General features: G+C 41.5%; 1 protein-coding gene across 1 annotated transcript in view; it reads left to right on the top strand.

Annotated features, from left to right (window-relative positions):
- Positions 1-202: 202 nt before the first annotated feature.
- The window catches only part of SLC35F2 (solute carrier family 35 member F2), a 74,398-nt gene continuing 60,676 nt past the window's right edge, over positions 203-13,924 (top strand). The window contains exon 1 of the mRNA XM_027849551.1: positions 203-415. Coding sequence (XP_027705352.1) covers positions 312-415 — 104 coding nt within the window. The 5' untranslated portion in view covers positions 203-311. The remainder of the gene's footprint in view (positions 416-13,924) is intronic.

Here is a 13,924-nt window from a genome sequence, read left to right as displayed (position 1 = left end):
ATGAAATGCACATAAGTTCTCAGAACCGACTGCCCATGAAAGTAAGCTCCTTTTTCTCTGCCTTCTGTGTCCTTTGCACCCCATATCTGCCAGTGTTATAATTTGCAAATGGATGGTCTGGCTCTCCTCGCCCTACTGTTAATGATTTGCTGCAGAAGGAGCAAGGCAGAAAGAGGAGGATTCCGCGAGGTGGAGAGGAGTCTCAGCCAGCTGCCCACAAGCGCCGCCTCCTCCCTTCCCCGGCCAGCAGACACATTTTGGTGGAAATCCCACCGTGCTAGACTAGAGCGAGGCAGACGTAGATCCTGCACATGGAGGCGGCTAGTCCACAAGCCCCAAGCTCCTCGGAAGCACCGGGACTTCTTAGCAATTTCATGAACCTCCTGCTCAGGATCAAGGAAAAACTCTTCACCTGGTGAGTACAAAGAACAGAGGGTGCAGCTGCTCGGCGAGGAGGGACGGAGAAGGCGAAATGCCTTGGGAGGCAAGCTGTTCAGCTACTAGAGAAGCCACCAACGGGGCTCCCCAAAACTATCACCTCACCCGAGCGTAATTTCTGGTTAGGGGAGCAGGGAATGCAAAAGCTTCATCCTCGAGGGACCCGAAACCTATTTTGGGCGGTCCAACCCAAAATGGATGTTGGAAGTCATCAGGCTTCTTGAAGTGTGTGTGTGTGTGTGTGTGTGTGTGTGTGTGTGCGCGCGCGTGTGTGTGTTGGGGGGGACATTTTTGGGAATCCCTCTTCCCACCTCCGTCGCTCTTGTGTCTGTCATTCTCTATCTGTCTTTGTTTGTATTTCTCTCTTGCACACGCACGCACACCTTAAAAAGTGTTCTGATTTGGGAGACATCCACGTGGTTGAAGCTTGTAAGGCTGGTCCCGCCTTGATTTCTCGTTGGGGAGAAAGAATGTAAGTTTTTTGAGAGCAGGGACCAACAAATAATACCGTACTTTTATTTATGATTATCAAACAATTTTGATACACTGAATCTGAAGAAGTCTTGAAGAATCTAGATCCCCTGACCTCTAGTTTAGGTTTCTTTTCACTACGGCAGGCAGCCTCTCAAAAGTGAAATTTACGATAGTAGGCGCTTAATAACTACTTGTGGATGGTTTGCTTACTTGGGGGCGGGGGCTGCCGAGGGAACAGGGAACTTGTGTCGCGCCGAAGGGGTGCTGATAGGCTAAGGAGGTGAGCTTGCAGATGGGACAGATTTCTGCCTTCCGCTTCCATGCTACTAAATTCCTGTTTGCTTCCTTCACTGTTAGGTAGGGAGCCAATTGACGAGTTATGGGAGAAATGTGCCCTTAGCCGTCTGCTGCTCAGCATCCGACTGTTTCTTCAGAATGTGCGCGGGCACCATGGGAAGGGCCCTGGTCCCCTAAGTCAACTGAGGCAAGGACTGGACTCCAGTCTTCTCTGTCTTTTGTGTCTCCTGCACGACTGTGAGCTGCTTCCGTGAATGGTTGACTGGCGGACGGCTGGTTGCCTTCAGAAAGTAGGCGGTGTTTCCGTGGCTTCGGGTATTTGAAAGAGGCACAGAAGGGCAGGGCAAGCAACCGAAGTGACAGTATAGGGTGGGGAACCTGTAGCCTCGAGGCCTCACGTGGCCCTCTAGGTCCTTAAGTGCTACCCTTTGACTGAATCCAAACTTCACAGAACAAATCTCCTTAATAAAAGGATTTGTTCTGTAAAACTTGGACTCAGTCAAAAGGCCCCACCCAAGGACCTAAAAGGCTACACGTGGCCTCGGGGCCGCAGGTTCCCCACCCCTGGATTATTAGCCTAATAAGATACATTTAAAAGAAGAAAAATATGCAAAATTGTTGCTAGCTTTTATAGGTGTGGAGGTCCTGAGTTATTTAGCTCCAGGTTGTCAGATCTTGATTTGGTCAGTGAGGATAGTTGGCATTTCACCGGGAGGATTTCTAAACTCCTGAGCAAAAGAGGCTATTATGCTACTTTTTGAAGACAGACCATGGTTTTGAAATGAAAAAAAAAATTATAAATTTCAAAATGTCTGAGTTTTAGAGTATGGGGTATTACACCCCCACCCCATTTCTGAACAATCACTTCACTTCCTGTGGCCTCAGTTTCCTTATCTGTAAAATGAGGTTGGATTGCGTGGCCTCTGATAGCCCTTCCAACCTAGCAATGTGATCCTAATATCCTGTGGTATAAGGAACAATAGCAACTCAACTGCAATTTATACTTTCAGTTACCTAAGACTACTAAAGAGATTATTTTGACTTGCTTATGGTTGCACCACTAATGTGTGGCAGAGGCAGTACCTGAACCCAGGTTCTCAACCCAAGGCTGAATCCAAGGCTGGCCATATAAGTCATAATATCATTCCATGCTTCCTCTGATCATATTGTTCAGTCATGTCCAACTCTTCATGACCCCGTTGGGGGTTTTCTTGGCAGAGATACGGGAGCGGTTTGCCATTTCCTTCAGCTCATTTTACAGATGAGGAAACTGAGGCTAATAGGGTTAAGTGACTTGCCCAGGGTCACAAAGCTAGTAAATGTCTGAGGCCAGATTTGAACTAAGAAAGATGAGTTTTCCTGACTCTAAAGTGACCATCACTTTATCCTAGACATCCCCTAGACTGCATCACTTAGACACCCCCATCTTATGTATATAATGCTATAAATGAGTCCTCTTTCCCCCATCTGGCAGTGATTTCTTTCTCCCTGGCCTCTCACAGTACTTTGCTCCTACATCTCTTTTAGGGCTTGTCACATACTGCTCTGTATTATAGTAATTTTTATTCCCATCTTATCTTTCCCACTAAATTGTACATTCCTTGAGGGCAAGAATGATTTACCTCAGATTTTCCTGTGGCCCCAGGTCTGGATCTCTCCTTTGCCTCTATCACAGTCTGCTTTGTATTATACTTATTTAGGTATTCTGGTGCTCTTCCTCTCTTCCTTCTCCCCCCCAATATTGTATAATACTTGAAGGTAGGAACTATAATTTTTCATCTTTGTATCTTCCCACTTCACAGAATCTCACTGTCTTTAAGACACATCTCAAGCACTGCCTGCTACAAGATGCTTTCCCTGATCTCTCCACCTGCTTGTGCCTTCTCTCACTTGTTATTAAGTAGGTTTAGTTGTGTCCAACTCTTCGTGATCCCATTTAGGTTTTTCTTGGCAAAGATTCTGGAGTGGTTTCCTTCTCCAGCTCATTTTACAGATGAGCAAACTTAGGGTTAGGTGACTTGTCCAGGGTCACATCGCTAATAAGTGTCTGAAGTCAAATTTGAACTCAGGTCTATCCGACTTCAGGCCCAGAGCTCCATGTCTTCTATTTATTCTGCATGTATTTATTCTGTACGTAGGTAACCAGTGTTGTACAGTCAAAAAATCTCTTGCTCAGAAGTCAGGATATTGGTTCAAATTCTACCTTTAGCTCTTGGTGTCTGTGTGACCTTGGACAAGTCCCTGGGCTTCAGTTTCTTATCTATAAAATAAAGGAGTTGAACTGAAAGGCTTCTGAGAGCCCTTCCAGTTTTAAATTTGTCATTTGGTGTTGTCTTCCCTGATCAAATGTAAACTTGAGATCAGGCATTGCTTCCTATTTTGTCTTTATCTTTTGTTCCCACTTCTTAGCACAGTGTCTGGCGGTAGACACTTTATAAATGCTTATATTTCCTACAGGAAGCCTTTCCTGATCTCCTCAGTTGTTAGTGCCAACTCCTTTTCTCCTCAAAATGTCATGTATATGCATGCATCTTACATCATCACTTACATGTTGAACCCTTGCTTCCACTATAAAATAATTCCTTGAGGGCAGGGACCACTTTTCATGATGTCTTTGCATTCCTAGCAACCTTAGGGCTTTGTCTTTTAAAATTATGATCTAGGCCTGTTTGGGGAATGCCTGGCTCTGTATGGAGAACATCCCTGTGGAAAACTCCTAATTTGGGAAAATTTTTCCACAGATGTTCAGATGTAGAGATCAGTCTGTAACTTATGGTGTTACAGAATTGCCTCGGAGAAACTGAGAGATTAAATGGCTTGCTTTGGTTATATAGCAGAGGTCCTTAATAAAGACCTTTTAGGAATATTTCCTTGCAGACAACTTTAAAATTAAATTTACGCCTCAAATCAAATTTTAGAGTGGTAGAGCCAACAAAAGGGAAGAAGGAGACATTTTTCCAGCCTAGGACAATTTAGGAGGTCACTTGGAGAGATCTGTAACACCCAGGTGGGCACAGGCCCAGAGCTCAGTAGGAGCACCAGCAGGGGACCTTTGGAGTGGCTGTGGTAGCAGCAGCAGCAGCCCAGAGACCGTAAAGGAGTGGGACAACTGATCAAAAAGAGATTACAGGGGACCCTTTGCTGGCACTGATTGGAAACTCTATTGCCCATAAGCAGTTCTGGGTTACAGTTTCATTGTGGAAAGGGGCAGTCACAAGGGAGTGGGAGTCCTGGTCAAAGTTCCAGGGCTAAGAGGAATGTTAGCACTTGGGGCTGCAGGGGAGCAGGGACCCTTCCTAGATAAAGACTGGAATGCAGGCCAGGAGAGCAGTGACCACACCTCTTCCAGGATAATACCACCTTGGGAAGCACCAAAAACTTTCAGAGCCCAGAACTAACTCTGAAAATGGAAGCACAAAAAAAGCCTGAAGCTTGGGACAGTGGCTTTGCACTCTTAGAAAATGTGCAGACAACGACAACAAAAAAGAACTTGATCATAAAAAGCTCCTACGGTGTCAGGAAAGACCAAGGAAAAAAACTCGGAAGACAAAAAGGTAAAAACAGCTACAAGAAACCCTCCCTCAAGAAAACTGCTAATTGGACCCAAGCTCAACAAGAATTGCTGGAGCAGTTAAAGAAAGAGATAAGAGTGGTAGAAGAAAAATTGGGGAAAGAAATGAGAGTGATGCAAGAAATTAGGAAAAGAAAATTAATAGCTTGGTAAAAGAGGCACCAAAAAATACTGAAGAAAATATCACCTTAAAAAACATAATTGGCCTAAGGGTAAAATATGGGGCAGCTAGGTGGTACAGTAGATAGATAGAGTGTTAGGCTGGGAGTCAGGAAGACTTATCTTCCTGAGTTCAAATCTGGTCTCAGACACTCACTAGCTATGTGACCCTGGACAAGTCACTTAATGTGTTTGCTTCAGTTTCCTCACCTGTAAAATGAGCTGGAGAAGGAAATGGCAGACCACTGCAGTGTCTTTGCCAAGAAAACCCCAAATGGGGTCACAAAGAGTTGGACATGATGGAAATGACTGAACAAGAAATGGTAAAAGAGGCACAAAAACTCACTGAAGAAAAGAACTTCTTTAAAAATAGATTTGGCCAAATGGAAAAGGAGGTACAAAAATTCACTAAAGAAAAGAACTCCTTAAAAAGCAGAAATGGCCAAATGGAAAAAGAGGTACAAAAGCTTAACTGAAAAAATACATTTTTTTTTTCAGTCAAAGACAAGGTTTATTAGAACATCCATCATATTGGGCAGACTCTTAAGGAGTCTGAATGTTAGTGAGCTATTGGCTAGATTTTAAGAATCTTAGCATCTTAATGGAGACAAGATGGATCTTATATACAGAAAGACTGTGGGAGGGATCTCGAGTGGTCAAGTAGTCTATGAGGTAATAGAACACCTGGGACCTGGACCATATAGTCAAGGGAGAGTGGAGCCTAGATAGGATTAAGGGGTGGGGAAGTGGCCTGGAGCCATAGGGAGGTAAGACAATGGAGGGCTAGGCTAGGTTAAGGGTAACTGAATTGGGAGGTTGGGTGTAGGCAGTAACAAAAGGCCAGTTGATGGGATTATAGCCTCAGGCAAACGCCAGAGATTTGGCCAAGTGGGAAAGTCCAGGGCTTTTTCTTTTTGGGGTCTAGATCTGATGGGGTTGGGATCTGGGCCCCAGAAAGGAAAAACCCTGGACTTTCCCACTTGGCCAAATCTCTGGCATTCACCTGAGGCTATAATCCCATCAACTGGCCTTTCAATGTGGACCTCCCTGTGGCCCCAGGCCACTTCTCTATTCTCCCTTGGCCATGTGGTCCAGGGCCCTGGAATTCTATTACCTCATAGACTACTTGGCCACTCCTAGATCCCTCCCATAGTCTTTCCCTATATAAGATCCATCTTGTCTCCATTAAGATGCTAAGATTCTTATATACCTTTCAGTCTTGTCTGGAGAAGAACTTGGGGTTAGGCAGTTTCCCTGTACGGACCACCAAAATGTTGAGGTTTAGGGGTTCTGGGACCCCAAAATCACAACATGCGAATCCTGCCTGAAAGAATTCGACCCAAGCCTTCTTTCAGCCAAAGACAAGGTTTATTAGAACATCCTTCATATTGGGCAGACTCTTAAGGAGTCTGAATGTTAGTGAGCTGACAAAATAAATAATTTCAAATTATTTCAAATTTTGTGAGCCAAAAAAAATAATTTCTTAAAAATTAGAATTGGGCAAGTGGAAGCTAATGACTCCATGAAACTTAAAGAAACAATAAAACAGTTAAAAGAATGAAAAAAAAATAGAAGAAAATGTGAAATATCTCATTGGAAAAACAATTGACCTGTAAGTTAGATTAAGAGATATTTTAAGAATTATTGAACTATCTGAAATCCATGATAAAAAAAAAGAGCTTAGACATCATATTTCAAGAAATTATCAAGGAAAACTGTCCCAGTATCGTCAAATCGGGGTAAAATTAAAATTGAAGGAATCCACCAATCACCCCCTGAAAGAGATCCCAAAATGAAACTCCCAGGAATATTATAGCCAAATTCCAAAGCTTCCAGGTGAAGAAGAAAATATTATAAGCAGCCAGAAAGACACACGTAAATATTGTGGAGCCACAGTCAGGATCATACGTGACTTAGCATCTTCCATGTTAAAGAAGGGGACTTGGAATATGATATTCCTGAAGGCAAAAGAGCTAGGGTTACAACCAAGAATAACCTACACAGCAAAACTTGAGTATAATTATTTAGGTGGAAAAATTGATATTTAATGAAATAGAAGACTTTCAAGCATTTCTGGTGAAAAGACCAGAACTGAATAGAAAATTTGACATTCAAATACAAAACTTAAGAGAAGCATAAAAAAAGTAGACATGAAAGAGTAATTCTAAGGGACTCAATAGAGTTAAACTGTTTACATTCCTATATGGGACGATAATACATGCAACTCCTAAGAACTTTATCATTATTAGCCTAGTTAGAAGGAGTCTACATAGACAGAAGGCATGAGTGTGAGTTTTATAGTGGAGGGAAAAATGGGTGTGGTGGCAATGCTTGAACCTCACTTTTTTTTGGGGGGGGGTGAGGCAATCGGGGTTAAGAGACTTGCCCAAGGTCACACAGTACGTTTCAAGTGTTTGGTCTGAGGCCGGATTTGAACTCAGGTCCTCCTGACTTCAGGGCGGGTGCTCTATCCACTGCACCACCTCCTCACTCTCACTTTCATTGGAATTGGTTCAAAGAGGGAAAATACACATTCAGTTGGGTATAGAAATCTATCTTTAGATTTAGGGAAATATTTGGGGAAGGGAATAAGAGCTATGGGGGAGAAGATTATAAGGGGGAGGATGGATTGGGGAAGGCAGTGGTTGGAAGTAAGACAGACTTTTGAGGAGAGACAGGATAAAAAGAGAAAGAGGACAAACAGGAAAATGAGATGGAGGGAAATGCACAATTAGTGATCATAGCTGTCAACATGAATGGGAAGAGTTAACCCATAGAAAGGAAACAGCAGAATGAATTGGAACCAGATCGTAACGATACATTGTATACAAGAGACACACACACAGTTGAAATGAGGGGCTGGAGTAGAACCTATTATGCTCCAAGCTAAAATGGATGGAGAAGGAGGTGGGAGGGAGGTAGAGAATCTGAAACTCAAAGTTTAAAAAGAAAGGAATGTTTAAAATAAATAAATAAATAATTTTTTAAAAAGTGAAAAAAAACTTAATTGGATTAAATTGGATTGTTTTTCCCCCCATGAACCTTATATCCCCTAGCACCAGGTGCAATGCTCTATAACAGTAAAAAAGTATTTATTAAGAATCTCCTATGTGTTAGGCACTGTACTGGGTGCTGAATATAAAAAGACAGACACAAAAACAGTCTTAAACTTTACTCAGTGAGCTTACATTTTAATGGAGAGATGCAGTATGTACGCTGATAAGTAAATACACAGTATTTTGTTGTTCAGTCATGTCCAACTCTTCATGATCTCATTTGGAGTTTTCTTGGCAAAGATGACTGGACCAAGATACTTGCCAAATAACTAGAGTTATTTGCCATTTCCTTCTCCAGATCATTTTACAGATAAAGAAACTGAGGCAAACAGGGTTAAGTGACTTGCCCAGGGTCATACAACTAGTTAGTGTCTGCAGCTGGATTTGAACTCAGGTCTTCCTGACTCCAGGCCCAGTGCTCTATCCATTGTGCCATCTAGATGCCCTAATACAAAATATATGGAAATTCAATATAAAGTAATGTTGGGGAGGATGGCGGGGAAGATGGGCCTAAAGACTAAAGTAGAAGCTCCTCATCTTTTTTTGTCATAGATCCCTTTGGTAGTCTGGTGAAGCCTGTGGACCTCTTCTAAGAATAATGTTTTTAAATGCATAAAATAAAATATGAAAAGGAAAACCATTATATTTAGGTTCACTTACCTAGATATTAAAAAAAAAATTATAGACCTCTTGCAGTCTATCCATGGATACTTTGGAGGTCCATCATCACCAGGATAAAAACTCTTGAATTAGAGAGGGGTCTTCAAAGACCTTGTGTGAGAGGTGGTAGTTAAGCTGAGCCTTGAGGAAACTAGAGATTCTAAGATTCAGAGGTAAGGAGGGCCTGCATTCCAGGTATAGAAGTGGGAGCTAGAATATTGGGTCTACAGGGAACATCAGATATTTATATAGGTAAGAAATGTTCAATAATCTTGAAAAGAGGCTGCATCTAGGTTATGTGCCAAACTAAGATGTATTTTATTCACAAGGCAGTAGGGAGTCATAGGAGCTTCTTGAGCAAGGGAATGACGTGATAGACCTGTGCTTTAGGAATATCAGTTTGGCATCTGTGTGAAGGATGGGTTGAAGAAAGGAAAGACTGGAGGCAGGGAGTCTCATTAGGAGTCTCTGGCAGTAGTACAGGAGCGAGGTAATGAAGAGTTGAACTAGGGTGGTGGCTGTGTAAGCAGAGAGAAGGGGACAACTGGAGATGTAAGAGATACTGAGGGAATAGAATTAATAAGATTTGGCCACAGGCAGCGAAGTGTCATGGATGACTCCTGGGTTGTAAACCTCAGTGACTAGAGGGATGGAGAGTGCTTTGGAAAGAAACAGGAAAGTTAAAGAAGAAGCAGGATTTAGAGGAAAAGATGACAAGTTTGGATGTGTTGAATTTGAAAGGCTTATGGAACATCCACTTGAATTGACAGCTGATGATGACGGAGAGGCTATACACAATTGGCACTTAATTAAAGTTAGAAATGAAATGAATTGAATGATCCCTTATTTCTCCCTCTCCTTTTTAGATTCAATGAGGGACCCAGTGGTGCTATAAAGAAAGACTGTTAATGTGAGAGTTTAGGATAGCCCAAATCAGAGTAAAGAATCAGTGGCCTGTATTTCCAAGGGATTCCAGTATATCAAGGCATGCCAAAAGTTGTGGCTGTCCAGCTATGTCTGATCTGTTTTCTCTACTGACATGCAAATGAAGAATCCTGGCTTTTGTGCACTTGCCTTCCCTTAATTGTTTGGGCATTTTTCCTTGTGATTCGGGCATACAATAGCCATTGATAGGCAGTGCAGACTATTCAGTTGCAGGATTGTTTTCAGTTATTCCCTATGACCTCCTTCCTCCTGTTCTCCCCCACACTGCTCTCTGATAATCTTATTTCTCAGAGTTTCAGGACTTACTGTACTTACATTCCTTACTTTTGATGTAGACTTTTTCTGCCAGCCCAATTCAGGAAACACCAAGAAGTGTGTGTGAGCACAGCCATGTTAAGGATACAGATATGAAAAGGGAGTGTTTGTAACAATCATGAGGTCTTCCTGTCATTTTTAATCAGAAACATCGTGTTTAGTAGCTAGAACTAGAGACAGGGAAGCAGTTTGTTATCCCCTAGACCCATGACTGTGGGGGAGATAGGACATATGGTAAGTTAGTCACTAAGTTTCATTAAGTTTTTATTAAGTACTTATTGTGTGCCATGCTAAACAGTGGGGATACAAAGAGAGGTGCCCTGTTCTCAAGGAACTCACATTCTAATGGTGAAAACAACATATAAATAAGTAGGTGCATTCAAGATATAAACAAAGGAGATAGAAAGTAATTTCTTAGGGAAGGGTAAGGGAAACTAGAAAGGCATCCTGTAGAAGGTGGGATTTGAGCTGAATCTTGAAGGAGTTCAAGGTGGCTGGGAGTCAGAGGCAAGGAGGAATGTTGCAGGTATGAGGGACATCCGGGTCAAAGGTGAAGAGTCAGGAGATGGATGCCAGTGTAGCTGGATTGTAGTTCCAGTGTGTGGAGGGAAGTAAAATGTAAATGCAAGAAGAAGGGTAGGCATGCACACATTGTGCTGTGCATGGAATCTTCAGGCCATTTCCTTCTTTCATCTTAGAAACAGAATTGAATACTTCTCTGTTTATAATCATGACTTCAGCCATTTTGTTCTATCATGACATTAAATGACCAAATGCCATATTAGGAAGTCAGACTTTCAGAAGGTAGAAGGTGAATAACAACAGGTCTAGGTACAGTTTTTTTTTTTTTAAAGGTACCTAGGCATCTATTTTCAAGATATTTCAGAGGGACAGATTCTAAAAGAATCACCGATGGTATTTATCACCAGTAAAAGGCAACCACAAAGACATCAGTAGTTACTAGTCTTTAGGACTACTTTTTCGTTTCTAGCTAAAATCTTTAAGAGTGATGTTGAAAGATATTCTTTAGGGGGCAGCTAGGTAGCGGAGTGGATAGAGCACCGGCCCTGAAGTCAGGAGGACCTGAGTTCAAATTCGGCCTCAGACCAAACACTTGACACTAGCTGTGTGACCCTGGGCAAGTCACTTAGCCTCAATTGTGAAAAAAGAAAAAAAAGAAGAAAGATATTCTTTATGAAAACATAATAAGGAAACAGATAGTTTTCTATAAAAGGCCACACCCTGACACACAATTGAGAGAGGTAAAGAATCTGAGTTTCTACTTTGACTATTTATTATTAATTCTCCTCTGCTACCTCTACCCACCAAAAACATTGATAAAGAAAAATGCAGCTTTAAATGTAAAATCAAATAGTATCTTGCCTAGTTTATAAAATGCAGCTAGATAGTTATTGAGTTAGTCTACTAGTATATCTGTGTTGGTAAAGCAATGTAGATGGATACCAACTGAACTAGGTTCAGGATTGAATTGGAAGAGTACAGGCTGAGCAGCACTTTCAACAATCCAAACTGCTGATGGTCACAAAAGCCCCATGTGTATATACTGACATCACTGTTTTCCTGGGGGTTGCTATTTGGCAGTGAAGCATAGAACACAGTCATCTCTGAAGAATAAAAATTTTTGATGACCCAGAGGGCAATAGAAAGACATATGGTGGATATGAGTGGGCAACCGTATATTCTTGGCAATGATATGCCTGAAGAATGGCAACAAAGCCACATAAAAAACATAAGACTGGAAAATGAGGCTGGCTACAGATAGGGTGGAGCTAGTGGCACCTTGGTGGCACAAAAGACGGTGCCAGGCCTGGAGTCGGGAAGATCCGAGTTCAAATCTGGCCTATGACCCTAGCTGTGTGATCCTGGGCAAGTCACTTAACCTCTGGTAGCCTGACAAAAGGATCCACTGGAGAAGAAAATGGCAAACCACTTAAATATCTGTGCCCCAGAAAATCCCTATGGACAGTTGGTCACAAAGAGTTGGATATAACTGAGTGACTGAACAACTACTGGGCACGTGGTAGTTATAATAGACCCTTGAGTTAAGTTAACCCACTTGCCATATTCTCTCGTCAATTTTTTTTCTTGGCTGCCAGGTGGTGCAATGGATAGAGTGCTGGACCTGAAGTCAAGGAGACCTGATTTAAAATCCAGCCTCAGAACCTTATTAACTTTGTGACTCTGGGCAAGCAACTTAACCTTGTCTCAGTTTCTTTGTCTGTAAAATGGGGATAGTAATAGTGCCTACTTCTCAAGATTTGTTGTGAAGATAAAATGTTTTGCAGATCTGAAAAGTACTACATAAGTGCTAGCTATTATTATTACTAACAATAATGAAAAACTTCCTAATAATTAGATAGTTCTTATAATTAGGTACCTCTAATAATTCTAATAATTAGAGGTATCCAACAGTGGAAATTGGCTGCCTCAATGGTTAGTAGGTTCAACACTCACTGAAGGTCTTCAAGCCAGATGACCCCTTGTTTGAGATTCTATGGAAGGATTTTTGTTTAGGTACTTAAACTAGAAGGTCACCATGGTCTCTTCGAACTCCCAAACTTTTGTGTCTGTGGTTTTTGGTTTTTTTTTTTCTTTCTGGGTAATTGGGGTAAGTGACTTGCCCAGGGTCATACAGCTAGTAAGAATCAAGTGTTTGGTCCTAGGCAGGATTTGAACTCAGGTCCTCCTGACTTCAGGGCCGGTGCTCTGTTCACTCTGCCACCTAGCTGCCCTTGTGTCTGTGGTTTTTGGGATTCTGAGGTTCCTTTGGACTTTTTAGTTCAGCCACCATGTAACCATAATGTGAGATATCCTAAGTCGGCTAGTTCTTGGAAATGCCATTTAGTTGTGCTTGAACTTAGATTGAAGCTTCTGTAGGAGCACCACATCCTTCATTGTGTATCATCTCTCACCAGGCATTTGTTAATCACTCACTATGTAACAGGCCTTATGCTGGGTGCTGGGGATACAAATACAAAGTTGAGACACTCTCTGCTCTCAAGGGCTCACATTCTACTTAAGTTTTCCTTTTATTTCAACAGTGGGAGTAACTCGGGATTTCTTGGTAATGTAATTTAAGCCAAAAGCACAAAATAGTAGTATTGTGTAAAGGGCCATAGCCCTACAACAATTATTTATAGGAGGTGTTTATCACCTAAAGTATTTATATAATGAGGTGATCGATTTTTAAAAACAGTTGGCTCTCAAGAGCCAGTAAGAGCTGGCTAACTCCTGTTAACGTCTGATAATGTCTGACCCATTCTGTACCTATAGTCCTCACTCTTCTGAGAAGAAGAGAAATGTTTCCATTTTAGTTCTCTGAAATTGAGGATATTGTTGTTCTGATGTCTTTCAAAGTCGTTTTCCTTTACTTTTTTTTTTTGTCACTGTGTAAATTGGCCTCCTGGTTCTATTACTTTTGCATCCGTTCATATAGGTTTTTTCAAGTTTCTCTGAATTCTTCAATTATTGTTTCTCAAATTCCACAATTTATGGGCACACACTTTTGTCTCCAACTTTTTGCTACACAAAAAGTATTTCCAAAAAAAAAAGAAGAAGTATTACATATAGATGACCTTTCCTGCTGTCTTTGACATCCTTGATCTTTCTACCCAGTAATAAAGTTGCTGGGTCAAAGGTTTGGTGAATTTTCTAGTTTAGTTTTCCTGGTATGTATATGTTGTTTTCTGAACAGTTGGATCAATTCATAGATCTACCAACATTGCAATAGCTTGACTTTCTTCTTACCTGTCCCTTGAATTCCTTCAACATTTACCATTACGTTATTTGGCAATTTTTGCTAAAAGACCTCAGCCATTGTTCAAAAAACTTTTGCAGCTTTCGTTTTTTGAATTGCCTTAATATATTATTTTGAATTGGTTGAGGAGAAGCAGCATGGTATAGTAGTACTGGACTGGGAGTCAGGGGAACCTGGGTTCAAGTCTCATTTCCAATACTTACTAGTTTTATTACCATTGGTAAGTCATTT

This window comes from Vombatus ursinus, unplaced genomic scaffold (assembly GCF_900497805.2).
Source record: "Vombatus ursinus unplaced genomic scaffold, bare-nosed wombat genome assembly UNPS02007612.1, whole genome shotgun sequence".
In the NCBI taxonomy this organism is placed as follows: Eukaryota; Metazoa; Chordata; class Mammalia; order Diprotodontia; family Vombatidae; genus Vombatus; species Vombatus ursinus.
Note: the sequence above shows the minus strand (reverse complement) of the source record. Positions and strands in the feature narration are given on the sequence as shown.